This window comes from Ailuropoda melanoleuca, chromosome 1 (assembly GCF_002007445.2).
Source record: "Ailuropoda melanoleuca isolate Jingjing chromosome 1, ASM200744v2, whole genome shotgun sequence".
Taxonomy (NCBI): domain Eukaryota; kingdom Metazoa; phylum Chordata; class Mammalia; order Carnivora; family Ursidae; genus Ailuropoda; species Ailuropoda melanoleuca.
The window spans coordinates 77,564,389-77,582,729 of NC_048218.1; the positions used below are offsets into that span (position 1 = coordinate 77,564,389).

At 40.0% G+C, this 18,341-nt stretch overlaps 1 protein-coding gene across 4 annotated transcripts in view; it reads left to right on the top strand.

The window, feature by feature from the left end:
- Positions 1-18,341, top strand: part of RFC4 (replication factor C subunit 4) — a 22,643-nt gene continuing 4,302 nt past the window's right edge. The window contains exons 1-5 of one of the 4 annotated variants that reach the window (XM_034661476.1): positions 1-130; positions 9,513-9,652; positions 11,419-11,497; positions 15,161-15,240; positions 17,164-17,283. In XM_034661476.1, coding sequence (XP_034517367.1) covers positions 9,525-9,652; positions 11,419-11,497; positions 15,161-15,240; positions 17,164-17,283 — 407 coding nt within the window. In that variant the 5' untranslated portion in view covers positions 1-130; positions 9,513-9,524. Of the gene's footprint in view, positions 131-7,072; positions 7,198-7,282; positions 7,421-7,458; positions 7,648-9,512; positions 9,653-11,418; positions 11,498-15,160; positions 15,241-17,163; positions 17,284-18,341 lie in introns of those variants that run through there. The other 3 variants (XM_011219208.2, XM_002914811.4, XM_034661486.1) reach the window with 3 other exon arrangements.

The following is an 18,341-nucleotide window of genomic DNA, read 5'->3' on the forward strand; positions in this document are numbered from 1 at the left end:
CCTCCTTGGTGAGCCAGACTCATGAGAACTGATGCTGCTGCCGAAAAGCTGTGTGAAATTGACCCTCTGCCAGTCTGTAAAAGGAAGGGGCTAGACAACGCCTCTGGGCCTTTCAGTTCTGAGGTTTTATGTGAGTAGACTTTTTCCGTCTTATCTAAACTTTATGTTTTGTTTTTGTTTTTTTTTTTAAGAGAGGGAGGGAGAGAGAAAGAGGGAGAGGGGCAGAGGGAGAAGGAAAGAGAGAATCTTAAGCAGGCTCCATACCCAGTGCAGGAGGGCCCAATACGGAGGCTTAGTCTCACNAGAGAAAGAGGGAGAGGGGCAGAGGGAGAAGGAAAGAGAGAATCTTAAGCAGGCTCCATACCCAGTGCAGGAGGGCCCAATACGAGGCTCAGTCTCACAGCCCTGAGATCATGACCTGAGCCAAAATCAAGAGTCAGATGTTTAACTGACTGACCCAAATGCCCCTAAACTTAATGCTTTTAATTCCCATCACAACTTAGAGTGTAGTGCCAGGCTCACAGAGACCCTATAAATGTATTTCTGGATTGGTAACTGAATAACAGGTTTGTCCTACTGATTTGGTGAAGTGGTTTTTCACTTTGTTTTTTTTTTAATTTATTTTTATTTTTTTATTTATTTTATTGTTTTCATCATAAGTGTAGTCTTTAATCCCATCACCTATTTCACCCATCCCCCCCACCCACCTTCCCTCTGGTAACCATAGGTTTGCACTCTATAGTTAAGAGTCTTGTTTCTTGGTTTGTCTCTCTTTTTTCTTTGCTTGTTTTGTTTCTTAAATTCTACATATGAGTGAAATCATATGGTATTTGTCTTCTTCTGACTTACTTCCCTTAGCATTATACACTCTAGCTCTATCCATGTTGTTGCAATGGCAAGATTGCATTCTTTTTTACAGCTGAACAGTATTCCATTATATATATACATATACCACATCTTCTTTATCCATTCACCTATCGGTGGATATTTGGGCTGCTTCCAAGTTTGGCTATTGTAAATAATGTTACAATAAACATAGGGATGCATGTATCCCTTTGAATTAGTGTTTTTGCGTTTCTTGGATAAATAGCCAGTAGTATGCTGGATTATGGGGTAGTTCTATTTTTAATTTTTTGAGGTGCCTCCATCCCATTTTCCACATTGGCCATACCAGTTTGCATTCCTACCAACAATGCACAAGGGTTCCTTTCTCTCCACATCCTTGCCAACACTTGTGTCTTGTGTTTTTGATTTTAATTGTTTTGACAGGTGTGAGGTGATATTTTGTAGTTTTGATTTGCATTTCCCTAATGATGAGTGATGTTAAGCATCTTTTTCATGTGTCTTTTGGCCATCTGTATGTCTTCTTTGGAGAAATGTCTGTTCATGTCTTTTGCCCACTTTTTTATTGGATTATTTGTTTTTGGGGTGTTGAGTTTTATCAGTTCTATATATATTTCACTTTGGACGCTACTAAGTTTATGTTTTCTTTCCCCATCTCATAACAACTGGATTTTTTTCTGGAAGAAATTTAGTTAGAATATTAAAGTGTAGCCAAAGGCCAGTGACTATAACCTCCATATTCTACAAATGCATATTCCCAGGCACCAAACCTAGAGATTCTGACTCAGTAGGTTGGGTGGAAATCTGTGCTGTGACAAGCCCCTCAAGTGATTATGAAGCCATAGCCCTGAGTCACCCTTTGAGAAACATTAAGAAGTAAGGATTTTTAGGACAATGCAGAGAATAGAAATTCGTTTCTGGTGGCAGCCAGTGTTTTCTTTCTTAGTGGGGAAAGGTTGGGCTGTCTTCTTGAGAGATGGAGCCTTGAAGGCAGAGGAGTGCCCACCACTGGTTTCTGTCTGTGGCAGGTTGAACCTTCAGCAGCACAGGAGCTAGAACAGCCCACGCTGTTGGACTCACATAGCCTCCATAGCTACTCCATTCATGACCTTGTTGTGCCAACACTACGGTGGCCAAGGGCGGAGACCAGCTGAGGATAACTGGAAGAATCATTCTGGCTTGATTGGTTGATTGATGTCTGTCCTATGGGAGAAGCTTTCTGCTGGGCATTAATGTAGATTACAAAGATGTTCCTACTCCATGCCCACTATCTCAGTCCAGTAGTCACATGCCTCTTTCCCACATACCTTCATCTCCTATCTTCCAGTGTTTTCAAGTCCCTGACCAACTGGCCAAGCTATTCACCATTGCCCACAAGCCTCTGTGCATCCTTGCCTTGGACCATTTCTCTTTCTTCACAAAGTAGATGACTTGATGTACTGCCTGATACCATCCTTAGGAGGATACTTTTCATTGCCATCCCTGAGGGTCCCCTAAAAGGCTGCACTACAATAGCTGTCCATTTTTGTCTCGCACCTATGTGCCAACTGACCTGTCCATGAACCAAACAACCTTTTTCCTCCTCTCTCAGCTAGTCATAGGAGCCCTACATGTGGTCTGACTTGGGGAGGGCTGACTTGAGGATGGCCCCATGATCCTATCTCCAGGTGTTCACTGTCGTGAGTAATCCCCTTCCCTTCGGTGTAGGCAAGTCCTGTGACTTGCTTCTCTCAATGGAATATGGCAAAGATGGTGGGATGTACATGAGTATGTGTATTTGACACTCTATATAAGATTGTAACACCCACCTTGCAAGGGCACTCCCTGTGCCTCTTTGCTGTGAAGAAGCAAGTGGCCATGTTACGACCTACCACATGGAAAGGGACACGTGACAAGGAGCTGAAGGGGACCTCTAGCTAAGAGTCAACAAGAAGATAAACCCCTCAGTGTGGCAGTCTGCAAGGAAGTGGATTCTGACAATAACCACATGGGGCTGGAAGTGAATCTCTCCCCAGCGGATGCTTAGATAATATCACACCCCTGTCAATGCCTTGATTACAGCTTTGTGAAAACCCAAAGAAAAGGACTCAGCTAATTTATGCTCCAAGTGCTGACCCACAAAAACTGTGAAATAATATGTGTTGTTTTAAGCTGCCAGATTTGTAATAATACTGTTATGCAGCAGTAGAAAACCAATACACAGCCTGAAATGTGAGCTGAGTGTACAGAATGGTAGGCGACATGGGAGCCTGGGCCACTTGCTCATGCAAGTCCCTGTGCATTGCTGTTCCCAGGTTACCACTTCGTTTTGTGATGGAATGCTGCTAGTTCCTCCCAACCTTGGTGAATTGACAGAACCCAGGTCCCAGTGGGTAAATCTGGACATCTGGTCACTTAATGTCCCCTAGGTAGGTGCTTAATCTATACCAGCGCTCAGTAGCACATGGCGATCTCTTTTCCAAATGATTCTCTGCTGCAGATGGCATGAGATCTGCATCAAGACCCCAGGGCTTTATGCTGTTCTTCTACTCTTCTCCACATGACATTTTTTCCCACCACAGATAAGTCTGAATACCAGTGAGTCCACCTGGTTGTACAGCTCACTGGATCGTACTGCCCAAGCAGCAGTGATGTTTGCACGTCAGCCTGGATCTGCTGGCAATTTTCCTTGTCACTAAATAAATAAGTGAGAGCAGTACTTCTAAATATGGAATATGCTGCCTCCAGAAACCAAAAGGACTGCCAGGCATTGTGTTTTTTTCTTAGTTGTGTGAGAGTATAATTTGTCCTAATTTGGTGGGACTGGGAGAATATGTCCCAGCTTACACCAAACCACTGGATCCCTAAGAATTTCCCTGATGTGGTGATCCCCTGAATCATCATTTAGCCTTTTTTCTGTCCTTTGGCTTGCATGTCCTACCCAGTCCTCCAGTATATTTCCACTTCTTGCTCACCTGATCATTAATATAATACATGAATGTGGTTCTTTGCAGAATGTCCAGATGGTCCAGGTCCTTAAAACCATATTCTAGGAGGATGCCTTGGGTGGCTCAATTGGTTAAGCGTCTGCCTTCGGCTCTGGTCATGATCCTGGGGTCCTGGGATTGAGTCCTGCATCGGGCTCCCTGCCCAGCGGGGAGTCTGCTTCTTCCTCTGCCTGCCACTCGCTCTTTCTCTCACTCTCTCTCTGACAAATAAATAAATAAAATCTTTTTTAAAAAAGACTATATTCTAGGAAAGGGCAGATTTAACATAGCTCAAAGGCAACACTGTGAATGTGTACTTGTCCTGTCCCACGTGAATGTGAACTACTCTGGTCATCCCTCCTAATGAGGACTGAAAAGAATACATTTATGGGATTGATAGCCATATACTTTGTATCCAAGGCCATTTTGATGTGATCTAGCACAGATACCATATCTGGCTCAGAGCTGCAGTTGGGAAGCTACTACTTGGTTGAGTTTATGGTAACCCAGTTATCCTCCAGGATACACTTAGTGTTTGTAGGGGACATACTGATTAATGGGATGGGCCTGTGATGAGGACCACCATTCCTGCCTACTTCAGGTATTTCAGGGTAGCACTAATTTCTGCCATATCCCTTCATATGGTATTGTTTTTGATTTACTATCTTGGCTGGGAAGGGTAGAATGGTTTCACAGGATTCTACTTGGCATTCTCCACTATGATAGCCCTTACCCCATAGGCCAAGGAACCAATGTGGGTTCTGCCAATACCTAAGCATGGCCATTCCATTATTCCTTTGGGAACCAGGGGAATTACCAACACATGAGTGTGTGGAGCAGGTGGACCCACCATGAACCAGATCTAAGTGAGAACTCCATTTATTACCCTATCCTTTATCCACTCCACTCCCAAGAGGGGAGTTATGAGGATGCTTCGGGTGCCTGGATATCTCAACTCAGACCATGTATCCAACAGTCCTTGAAAGGTTTTGTATTCCTCTTTCCTTCAGTGTACAGTTATGTAAGTAAAAAGACTTTGGAGAAGGATTAAGGAAATCAATACCTCATTATTTATTTATTTATTTTTGCCATGGTGTTTGCAGGGTTCTTTTTCATGAGATACTCTGTCAGTCAATGGGATTTGGATTGGAAAACCAGCTCAGGTCTGGAAACTGAGGAAGTGACCAAGACTTTTTATTGTCATGGCTGTGGTCAGCCTCCTGATCATCCATCTTGGATTTATTTTGGTTCTATAGATTGAGCAATACTCTCATTTGCTGTTCATCTATTAAGTCTCTCAGGATGCTATGCTGGATTAACCACCCACCTACTCTCTGTGAGTCAGATCTCTCTGACTGCCTCTGACGTTGCCACTCATAACAATCACACCTGGTTTAATTTGGGAGTTAAGTATTGCCATCTGGCTTATGTTTTGGAATTCTCTTGTCCCCATTGCTATCAAAAAACCCTGCTCCGTCCTGACATCTCCTACCAGTGGCCTTAGCCTATGGAGGACAGCCCACCACTGAGCTTCTTAACAATACTGGAGCCCCCGTCATCAGCACACCCCTTGTCACTTTGGACAAGAACACTGTATCCTAAGAACAGAGGAGGCTAGTAGCTTTTTGCCCTTACATAGTATATCCCAATCAAGTGTCTGATTTCTTCCCCCAGTGCTTGCCCCTGCAGGGCATGTCTACTTAGTGCGGGTCATTGCTTTCTCCAAGTTTCCAAGGGACACCAAAATACTATCACCTGGACTCTTTGCTAGGATATTAAATCCCACATCACAGGTTTTTCTCCCTTTTCCATCCAGCACAGTACCATGTATGCTCTCCTGCTTGGTCAGTCAGTTGGTGTTACCCAATTCTGCAGCTCCTTCAGCATGTAATCCTTTTCTACCACTAGCCCGCCCAGCATTTCTTCATCCTCACTATAGCTCTGATGGTCAGGGGTGGAGAGTGGGGTAGACCACTAAGGGGTAAGGGGAGATATGTGTTATGTTAGAAGGCAGAAACCTCTGCATCATCAAGCTTATACATATATCCACAATATATCCACAAAAGAAAAGCATCAGCCTTTAACAGGGAAGAAAGGGCTGCTTCTGTTAACAGCATTCAAAGAAATATGGAAATTTAAGATTTTCAAATGCATCAACCCAGATGACCCTATTTCAAGCCTCAGCATCCCATTTTTTCCCAATGAGGACCTTGACCTTGGTGTCATAAGCTTTAGTTAAAAGAGAAATGAATAAACATATAAAAATTAACAATGAATATCATGTTGAACTTATACCAAACAAAATTTATAATCATTCATTTAGAGAAGAACCAGATCACCCTTATGGGCTAGGGGAAAGGCCTGCATCAAAGGTAGTATTTTAAAAGGGTCAGATTTTGGGGCGCCTGGGTAGCGCAGTCGTTAAGCCTGTGTCTTCGGCTCAGGACGTGGTCCCGGCCTTCCGGGATCCAGTCCCACAACGGGCTCCTCTGCTATGAGCCTGCTTCTTCCTCTCCCACTCCCCTGCTGTGTTCCCTCTCTCGCTGGCTGTCTCTCTGTCACATAAATAAAATCTTTTAAAAAAATAATAAAAGGGTCAGATTTCAGTAAGATTTAAGAAAATTTCAGAGCTAAGATAAGAAATGGGTGAAGATAAATATATTTTTAAAAAATTGTCAAAAAAAAAAAAAAAAAAAGAAATGGGTGAAGATAAACAGGGAGTCCTCAGACTTGCCTGAAGCCCACAGGGCATGTATCGTGGTGGGGTTAAGCATTATTATCAATCTTTCAATTTTTATTGAGCGTGTGCACCACCAGATTTCTGGGCAGAGCTCTGGGTTTAGAAAATGACCAGTAGCCGCATGCCAACATGCTCCCTCTCACCAATGGCCAGTCAGTAATAAGGTACAAGCTATATGCGTTCAAAAGGGCAAAGACATCGTCTTCAGACGTGTCTAAAGCACAATTGTCACGCGACGACGAAGCTGGAGGAAGAGGACAGAATAATCGGGGTGCCCTCTTCTGGCGAGGGACCGACTCCACCCTCCCCATTCCCCATCCTTCTTTGGGGTGAAGCAGGTTGTTAGCCGAACTCTGGCGCCGCAGAAAAGTCTGTGAGACGCCCCAGCACTACCAATGAAGTTCACAGTCGGGTACACGGTCTACAGACTCGCGCCTGAAAAGAGAGCGGGTCTTCTGAGGCCCTCCGAGGACAGCGGATACGGAAGAGGCGCACGCCCCTTCTCTCCCCGCCCGGGAGCAGTCGCAGACCCCATCCGCCCGCGGTCGCTGAGCATGCCGGGTCCGCTTTCCCGGCAGCTCCTCGGCGTCGGTCGCGCTCAATCGCCCTCATCCTGCGGCCTGCAGTCGGAGAAATGCACGACAACAGGTGGAACTTTATTTACACCCCCTTAGTCATTCTCGCTCCAGCCTAGGAGCCTAAAGTTCGTCTCACCTGTGCAATAAAACGGCGCACGAGCTCGCGGGTCCGAGGACCAGGAGCGCGCGCCACGGGCCGGAAGTGACGCACTCCGTGCCCGCGTCTTCCCGCCCTGCCTTTCGCCTGCCGTTCGGTGGCGGGAGCTGGGGCGACCGTGCTGTCGGCGGCGACTGTAAGTGTCACCCGGTGTGGCGGCTCAGGGCTTCCTAGGCCTGAGAGTCTCACACTTGGGAACGGAGCTAGGACTTTGCGACCACCCCGCCCTTTCCCTATCCTGGAAGCCCCCGGTAGGAGCGGGCGGCGTTCACTCTCCGGAGACGAGCGGCTGAAAGGCCCAGGCGGTGCACCGGAGTACGGAGAGCTTGGGATAACGGGTGACCAGCCCGAGAAATTGTGAGGGTAGCCTTCGCTTCCTCAGCTCCTGCGCCTTTGATGCCCCTGCGATGTCTTCCCCTTCCACACTCGTTCGCGAAATGGTAGCTCAGTACGGCATCTTTCAGAGCCCTGCTTTGGGCTGTAGTACTGTTTAGTAATTACTGCATCCTGTGGCAGGAATGGAGTAATCCAATAACGTTAAAAAGCTTGGCTGTTTACAGTTATTAACCGTATATTTACTGAGTATCCAAATTCCAAGCACAGAAGTTTGTGTACACAAAAGTATGCTTTTTCTGTGTGTTTTAAAAAAAAAGTGAGGTCTAATTGACATACAGTTATTTCAGGTGTACAACAGTGATTAGACATTTGTGAAATTATTGAGTATATACCGTATGCTGTACATTACATCCCGTGACTTACTTTATAACTGGAAGTTTCGTACTTCTTAACCCCCTTCCTCCTTTTTGCCCCCTCCCTTCTGACAAGCACTGGTCTGTTCTATAAGTCTGGGTTTTTGTTTGCTTTGTTTTAGATTGCACATGTAAGTGAAATCATGCAGTCTTTGTCTTTCTGACTTGGCTATTTCTGCTAGTATAATACTTGCAAGGTCCATCCCTGTTGCCCCAAATGTCAAGATTTTATTCTTTTCTATGAGTAACATTACATGTGTGTATCACATCCTTATCCATTCATCCATTGGTGAACAATTAGATTGTTTCCATAACTTGGCTGTTGTAAATAGTGTTGCATTGAACATAAAGGTGCATATATCTTTTTTGAATTAGTGATTTTTTTTCCAGATAGATACCCAGTAGTGGAACTGCTGGATCATATGGTAGCTTTATTTTTAATATTTTTGAGGAAACTCCATTTTCAGGAAACTGTTTATCATAGTGTCTGCACCAATTTATATTCCCACCAACAGTGCATGAGGGCTTTCACAATTCTTTTATTTAACTTTTATTTATTTATTCTTTTATTAACTGCCTTATTGAATAGGCCTTAGCTCCTTTTACAGCAGGAGAAGCTGAGTCTTATAAATGGTAATTCAGTCACCAAACATTATGGAGCATCTGTCGTGTACCAGTTACTGCTCTAGGCACTGGGGGAAAGCAGTAAAAAAAGTAGAATTGCCACTGATGCTGGGGATTTTCAGGCAAGCTAATGATGCTTTTCTATCCCTATAACAAACTTCTGCTACCTGGAAGAAAGTTTACCTGAATATTAATAGTAGTTATCTTTTGGGTGAAATTTTGTATGACTTTTTAAAACAACTCATTCTCTTCTGCTTTGTTTTGATTTCTTCATATGAGCATGTTATTAGCAAAAGAGCTGTTTCCATTTCAACAACACAGTCCCCAGCCCAACCCTCCCCACAAAACAGGCTGTAAAGGCAGTCATTGACTCTACCAGTAAAACAGGCCCTTGAGTGGAGCTCTAGGCCCAGGAAAAGAAATGGAAGTTCTCATTTGTGGTCCCATCACTCCTCGTTGCTAAGTCCATGCCAGGGTCTGAACTAAAGCTAGGTGCATGCCTGGAATGGAAGAGACTGTGGAAACCCATACACAGTTTGGCCACTAACGACATCATATTTGTCAAAAAGTGTGGAACTCTTACAAATTTTTCATTCGTAAGATTTAGCTTTAATCTGTAACTCTCACTGTAAATAGATTCAAGGTTCCTTAAGCACTTTGGCCTCTTGAATTGTCCCTGTAGCTCTCAGTACAATACATTTAGAGGATGCTAGGTCATGAGGTGATGTCCTTTATTTGGTAAGTAATTATTGGAGTATTTTGCACAAGATTAAGTATGTTAGGTGTGCTTTCCCTCTGTACTTTCTCGTAATGATTTCAAAAGAACTTTTCTTTTTCTGTCTTGCGTCTGGTCAGGGTGAAGTAACCATGCAGGCTTTTCTAAAAGGCACATCTGTCAGTACTAAACCATCACTGAAGGATCGAGGAGTAGCTGCCACAGCTGGAAGCAGTGGAGAGAACAAGAAAACCAAACCTGTTCCATGGGTGGAAAAATAGTAAGAATGCTTCTATTTTTCCTGACATAGTTAATAAATTACTTCTCTAACCAGTATTAGTCATTTTGTTGTTGTTGTTGTTGTTGTTGTTGTTGTTGTTACTTAGAGGGGAATGATTTGCCTTGTTTAGATGTCCTTGAAAATCACCCAGATATGTAAGTCCTAGAACCTTGCAACTGAAGGTACCATCAGATGATCTCATTTAATTATTTTATAGATGAACTAAGGTCTTCCCTATAACTCAGGTCTATGGTTTTAGGGACTGAGATACAGCAAGATAAAACAGAATTTCTGGAATGTGGCCATAAGCTCTTGGTCAGGAGTTCTATATAAATCCAAATAATCTGTTCCCCCTTTCATTAACAGGTAGAAATTGTTGAGTTTTTGTTTATACATTTTTGGCAAAACAACGCTTGAAGTGGCACTTAAATTTCAATCACTAAGTGATACTATAACAAGTAGTTATAACCCCTGGTGTAGCCTCAATTACTATCAAAAGGTTGTGAATTACTTACAGGTCAAATAAGACCCTCATATGTTTTGTTTGGCACCAACAGTGATTTTTTTTTTTTTTAAAGATTTTATTTATTCATTCAACAGAGAGACAGCCAGCGAGAGAGGGAACACAAGCAGAGGGAGCGGGAGAGGAAGAAGCAGGCTCCTAGCGGAAGAGCCTGACGTGGGGCTTGATCCTAGAACGCCAGGATCACGCCCTGAGCCGAAGGCAGACGCTTAACGACTGAGCCACCCAGGCGTCCCTACCAACAGTGATTTTTAAAATGGGAAATTTCACATAAAAATCTAGATTTTTAAGTAAAAAAATAAATTATACAAAGGGAAAAAAAAATCTAGATTTTCAGCTTCTCAAGAGATTAGGCAGAACTAGATGCAGGTTCTCACTTGACAGCAGTTAGGTGGACCTCAGTACTCCTTCTAATTCTGGAGAAGTCATTATGTTCCTCAATTCACCATAGTTCCTTCTGTTTTCTCTTGCCTTATACTGTGCCTTCTTTTACTCTTGTTTTCTCCCTGGCCCCTGCAGGTATTTGAATATGAAGCCCTGGTTAAGCTGGTTTCCCTAGAAAACATTATCTAAAATTCCTACCTGGCATTGACCTGATTAATTAAAAATGTTTAAGTCAAAGAAGAGCTTTCAGCTAGCTAATTAATTAAGCACAATACCTAATCTTAGGTTTAGGAGTATAACTTTGTTCCAACTTCTCTTAAAATCACCAGTTAATGATATAAGATGAAAATTGTATGTTATTATACTTCATCTTGGTTAAACTTGTTATTTATCCCTCAATCAGGTGACTAGGTAAGCATTTTTTGTGCAGTTAGGTGATGGATGATATTGATATTAATTAACTACGTTAGCCAAAATAGTTGCCTATCCTGAGGTTATTAAATAGTTCTTCCTTTTCAGCTTAAGGGCATAATCTTGTCAAGATATATTACTTTCTAGGCAGGTGTTCACTTTAAATTTTTAACCAGTTGACATTTATGGTGTAATAAAAGCTTTTTGCTTAATTTTTATAAGCATTATAGATGCAGTTGCATCTAAAAAGGGAAAAATGACTTCACTCCTTCAGTATGTATTAGCTTAAGGTAAATACAAATGGGGTTTCCACCCACTTCCAATTATGAAAGTTTCCTGTTTCATTACCAGTATGAGAATTATCATTGATATTTTAGCAAAAAGAACACTTAAGACATTTCTGTGGCTACTATAATATACTAAATAATCTCTCTGGGTTTTTTTCCAGTCGCCCAAAATGTGTAGATGAAATTGCTTTCCAGGAAGAAGTGGTTGCAGTGCTGAAAAAGTCTTTAGAAGGAGCTGATGTGAGTAGCAGATGATGTTTCATGTCGTTGGCAGATTTAAGGTTTAATTGACTCATTCTTTTCCTTCCTTTTTCAGTTGCCTGCCCCCCTTAAATACTAGATGTATATGACAGTAGGCCCTTGATGACTTTGTACAATGGAGGATTGGTTCAACAAATATTTATTGAGCATCTCCTATCTTAATGGCATTGTTACATAGTACTTAAGTAGAGACCATTGAACAGGACATACTGGGTCCCTTTTCTTGTGAGCTTTGATTTTGGTGGGGAGAGACAGAGAATAAATGTGGAAGCCAAATAAATAAGAGAACAATAGATAATAATATGTGCTATGAAGAAGAGTCAGAGATTCTTTGAAAGTAAAATTGCTCACCTAAGTTAGGATTTGGTTTGAACTACAGTACAAAAAATGAGTATTTAATTCTGCTTATAGCATTGTGTCTTCTGTCCATATGTAGGATAAAAAAAATTCTTGAATGACTTACATTTGAGATGATTCAGAGACAAGATAACCCCATAAGAAGAATTATCAGTTTAAAATTGTATATGATTAAGTGCTTTAAGAGCTCAGTGAAAGAAGAGGAAAAGTTGCAGATGAAAGTGGGGTGTGGTTTTTGCTTTATTCCCAAGGAAGATTTGCTTCCTTCCTTTCAACCTGGCCACTTTGAATTATAGGTTCTTTTGGCTTTTGCTGCTATTATTCATTTCCTGGAATTACACCATAATAATACATATTTTGAAAGAAGTTATATTTATCAAACTATTTAAAATCTTTTTCTTTGCCAATTTTTGTTTTGATTTGACCCAAAGACATTTATCTTTTAATTTTGTAATATACTGTTTTAATTGTATAGTAATAATTACACAGATTGCAGGACAAGATATATTTTAATTGGTGGTATTCTCAACTCTTGAGGCAAATGTAGTGGGATTATGACCCAGTTCTTCACTTTATACCATCCATCTTACAAGGCTGAATTCTGAACTTTCTCTTTTAAAACACTTATTGAATATTTTATGTTTCTTTTCAGACTAAAAAGATGAAGTAATTTTTTAAATTCTACAGAGTAAAGAAAAATAACCCATTCTTTCATTTACTGTAGTATATATGCTGCTGAAGCGAGCACTCACTCTTTCATTTACATTAAAAGATTTTAAAGTAGAATTACATGTTTTAAAGTAGAATTACAATAAATGATTTTCAGAAATCAATTTTAAGAACTAATATTCCACATACAGTTCTTGTGTGCACCATATCTATCACTATTATATAATGTAAGGTTTAATAATTTTACCGTGTTTTAAAGAATTTGTTATTGTATGTGATAGTTACGTGGATGAATTATTACAAATACTGAGGTATGCATGAATCAAAATAATACAGATGAAGAGGCCTAGGAGTTTTTTTTAATATAACTGACATACCCAAGTTGACTAGACCTTTAGCCAGACTCATCAAGAAAAAGAGAGGACTCAAATAAAATCAGAAATGAAGGAAGAGGGGTGCCTGGGTGGTGCAGTCATTAAGCGTCTGCCTTCAGCTCAGGGCGTGATCCCAGCGTTCTGGGATCGAGCCCCACATCAGGCTCCTCCGCTGGAAGCCTGCTTCTTCCTATCCCACTCCCCCTGCTTGTGTTCCCTCTCTCGCTGGCTGTTTCTCTCTGTCAAATTAATAAATAAAATCTTAAAAAAACAAAAGTGAAGGAAAAGAAATAGCAAACGACATCACAGAAGTACAAAGAATTATAAGAGCATATTATGGAAAAGTATATTCCAAGCAATTGGACAATCTAGAAGAAATGGATAGATTCCTAGAAACATACAGTCTTCCAAAACTGAATTAGAAAGAAATAGAAAATTTGAATACACGGATTATTACTAATGAAATTGAATCGGTAATCAAAAAACTCCCAGCAGACAAAAGCCCAGGACGAGATGGCTTCACAGATGAATTCAACTAAACATTTAAAGAAGAATTAATACCGATTCTTCTCAAGCTATTCCAAAAAATAGAAGAGGAAGGAAAACTTCAAAATTCGTCCCATGAGGCCAACATTACCTTGATACAAAACCATAAAGCTTAGGAGGTTCTTTGGTGTTTGTTTTTAACAAAACTCAGAGCCTGTATCTTAAGGTGTGTGCTACCAATATAATAGTCTTCAATTAATATATTTATCTGTACATTGGTTTATTGGACACATGTTGAGTACTACACAAGATGCTGAAAATACAGATGTGAATCGAACCAGGTTCTTGACCCTAAGCTTACCATAGTGAGGTAGACAGGTATTTTACAATTAAACCAAAACATAAAATGAAGAACAATAATCGCAAATTATGGTATATAAATAAATAATTGCAAGTTGAATTAAGTGCAACAAAGACTGACGAGAGAGTAACAGAAGAGTTCCACTTTAGATTGGGTGGTCAGGGAAGGCTTCTGACTTGTAATGCAGCAGAAGTTGGTGAAGCAGGAAAAAAGCAGTCAGACCCTAGCTTGTGGGGGACAGGATAGGCCATCAAGTGCTTAGTTGTTGGAATTTCATTGTAAATTGGAGCCTAGAAAGGTGAGCAGATCATGGAGATCCATAAGTACAGGCTGGTTTTTGTTTGTCTGGTTTTGTTTTTCTAGGTGGAGTATGAAGCCAACGAATAGTTTTAAGTAGCAAGTTGAGTGGCATCTGATTTGGGTGAAGAATGGATGGGAAGGTCGAGGGTTAGGCAAGAATGGAAGCAAACTGTGCTGCCTAGTTTCCCATGTGCAGTGATTCCTATACGTGAAAGGACATACTGAAGAGTGCAGTTTTATGACCGAGCTCATTAGAATTTAGTACATTTATCAGTCTGTACCACAGATTAGTTGCCTGTTTGAAGAAGCCAAGTTAGTGAGATTTAAGGTATAAAAGAAAATAATTAGTGATTTAGTCTTACCTTTTCTTCCTCTAATTAATTCACCTGATATATCTGGGCATCCCTACAGGGTATATAATCATGGAGTAGAGTACTGCTGGGCACTTAGTAAACTTTTTTTTCCCCCCTACTTTTAGAACATCAGCTTATCTAGAGCCCTTTTAAGTCTTTTTCATTCCTTTTTTCTCTGTATTAGCCAAATTGAAGTTCTCTTTTGGTCTGTTTCCCCCTTGAAGCAGTGGACATCTAGAAAGTCTTGCCCAATCCTGAGCAGAGGGGTGAGATAGGGAACTGATAGAAGCCTGAGATTCCCTTCAGAAAAAAGAGGTTTCGAGGTGCCTGGCTGGCTTAGTCAGTAGAGCTTTGCACTCTTGATTTTGGGGCTGTGAGTTCAAGTCCCATGTTGGGTGTAGAGATTACTTAAAAATCCTTTCCTTCTTCCTTTTTTTTTTTGAAAGTTTTCTAATTCCTATTTTGAAAACTTTACCCAGGTATATTGGGTATAGAACAGTTATAAATATTGATTCAGCTTAAGATACTAGAAAAACATTTTTGGGGAAAGTATAGTATTATGTGAAAAAGCAGGAGTTACAACTGCTAATAGTGTGATACTGGTCATATTAAGGAACATTTGTATTCAGATATGTGCCCTATTAGGGAAGTTATTGCACTGTTCCATAGATGTTTTCAATCATCATTTTCATCTATTTGTACCAGAATACAGTTTTTAAAAAATAAAATTTAACCTCCACAGCTCCCTAATCTCCTGTTTTATGGGCCACCTGGAACTGGAAAAACATCCACTATTTTGGCAGCAGCGAGGGAGCTTTTTGGGTAAGTTGAAATCTCTCTTTTTTTAAAGACTTAACATCAAAAATCTCTACTTTTCTGTAACTAAAAATTTGTATTTGGTTTCTCTGTAAGGTTATTATTCTGTATTTTTTATTAATCCAGTGGGCCTGTTTCCAGTTCCTCCCCCCCAATAAATAAGCTTGCCTACATCTTTTGTAATCTTCATTCTGAACCTTATTCAAATGTTTGAATGTACTACAACATAGGAAGCCTTATTATTTTTTTCATCACTTTATCTGTTTCATTGTGATTTTGGAGCCCAAAGGACCCATCCTATCTTTAGTCATGCCAGTACTTTCATCACTCTCTTAATGGTTGTGTTCACATCTGTGTCCTTGTGTGATAGGATCTGCTGTGTCTCATGCTAATGACCCCACACCACTCCTCCTAGAGTTCTTTCTTGCTCTGGCCTTTCCAGGCCTTGCCTCTGGAGTGGCTAGGCCAGCCCCTTGCCCTCAAGTATCTTGAGTGTGAGCAGAGTATGTAGTAGTTGATGCAGAATTCCAGGTACACCAGAAGTTCTCTGTGAGCCACTTTCTTAGATTTTTCTTCGAGGATTGACTGTGTTGGCTTACCAGCCATTGTAGAGGAGCCTTTTACCTAGAGTTTGATATATATCAGCCCAGGTATGATATCCCTAAAACATGCACTGATAGCAAAGTCTATCTTGATCGCTTTTCAGCCTTTTGGCTAAGATCAAATGTACCAAAGCCTATCTTGAATTTATCCAGAACTTTCATGTCAGGCATATGGTCAAAGGTACATCTGAAATCCTACATGTGAAAATAATCAGATGCCTCTGAAACCACCAAATATGTACAGATAATTAGTTCTATTGAAATGTGAAGAACGAAAAAAGGGGAAGAGCGTGCTGTGAACCTAATATTTTATTTATTTGACAGCAATCATTGTTTCTTAAGGAAATTATAAAAGAGCTTTTTTGATTATTCCACAACTCAGATCCAACCTGAACCAGCGTTAGCAATGTAGTCATAATGAAACCCAAGTAGTTTTATTAATAGTTTTCTGAGAGTAGATCAGTCCAAATTACATAATTTTTAAAATATCCTGTTAAAAATAATGTTTGTCCTTATAGAACTCAATTTAATTATGAATTCCACATTTCATAGTATATGTGGTTTTAAAGTGGAAAATATATGCAGAGGGCTTTATGAACATGCCCATAGAAAAATGCTTAGGAGGATATCATCCTGTTCAGGAAAACTAAAGACAAAACTAAGTGCCAACTCTTGTTTTTTTAATTAAAAAATAAATATGTATATAGTAAAGTAGAGGGAAGTTTTCAAAACAAAGACTTGGCAGGGTGTGCCAGTTATTTTACTTTTCTTTTGATTTCTCGGATGACCCTATGGCGAGCTACCTTTAATAATTTTTTTTTAAAAACTCACTTAAAAAAAAAAACCTGTTCATGTTTTAATCCAGTAATGGTCCTTATAGCAAGCTACCTTATGGAAATAATTGAAAATATGCTCTATTACAGCATTATTTAAAATTGTACCATATTTAAAACTATCTAAATAACAATAGAAGAATATTAAATTAAGTAAATGATGGTACAATCATAGGATAGAAGGTCATATAGTTATTAAAATGGTATTTACAGTGGTTCTGATGACGTGGCAAGATGTTTATGATCTAATCTTAAGTGGAAAATGGACTTAAAGTTTTATGAATTATGTAATACCATCTACCTGTTTTTTAAACTGCATGAAAAAAAAACTGCATGTCTCTACAAAATAAAAAATGCGAGTGTGATTGCATGCCTTCTATCTAGTGTTTACTAGGTGGATTTTAAACTACTACAGAATGTGCAGTTGTTAAAATATGGTTTAAACCTCATTTATATGCTCTATTATTTTTCATATTCGTTTCATTTTGACATAGGCCTGAACTTTTTCGGTTAAGAGTTCTTGAGTTAAATGCATCCGATGAACGTGGAATACAAGTAGTTAGAGAAAAAGTGAAGAATTTTGCTCAATTAACTGTGTCAGGAAGTCGTTCAGAGTAAGTAAAGCTAACTTATCCTTCTTCATACCATGTCATTGCATTTGTTTAAAATACATGTTTCTGCCAAATGTCCAACTCCTTTTTCATGTTGGATCATATTTTTTTTTAATTTTATTTTTTTAAGTAATCTCTACAAGCAACATGGGACTCGAACTTACAATCCCAAGATTAAGAGTTGCTTGCTCTACTGACTGAGCCAGCCAAGCGCCCCTTTATCTAAATTTAAACCCAGAAGTGACCTTTCCATTATAGTACATAATTTTAAATTGTTTAGCTGTCAAGGGTTTTAAACTTATGTTTTGTCTAAGGAGTATTTATTAATCAAATTTGGTAGTTTGGTGGTACACTGCTAGTAAAAAATCCTGATTTTTGTTATTGTGTTATTTAAAAAAATTCTGTCAGAATCTTAAGCTTCAGTGTATATTTCCTGATTAGGGTGACCATATAAGTTATTGTCCAAACTGGGACACTTTTAGAATAAAAGAGGAAGTGTTCTTAATAATTTAAATAGGACTGCCCTTAGTTAAACAGGGATGTTTAGTCAGCTACTTATTAATCCTTATGTGTTCTAAGATGAAATTTTTTGGAAGCTGGCATATATTTAAACTCAGAGCACTTAAGAATTTGTAGAAAGTGGGGCGCCTGGGTGGCTCAGTCGTTACGCATCTGCCTTTGGCTCAGGGCATGATCCCGGTGTTCTGGGATCGAGCCCCGCATCAGGCTCCTCCGCTGGGAGCCTGCTTCTTCCTATCCCACTCCCCCTGCTTGTGTTCCCTCTCTCGCTGGCTGTCTCTGTCAAATAAATAAATAAAATCTTTTAAAAAAAAGAATCTGTAGAAAGTGAATGACTGATTTTTGTTATCTACTGTGGATTGACAATGCGTATAAATCCTATATTTGATAAGGGACTTCGATCAAGAATATATAAAGAACTCATACATTTTAATAATCAAGAGAAAACCCAATTTAAAAGGCAAAGGAACTGAGTAGACCTTACATCAAAGAAGATACAGTAGTCCCCCTTTATCTGTGATTTCAGTCAGTTCCCATGGTTT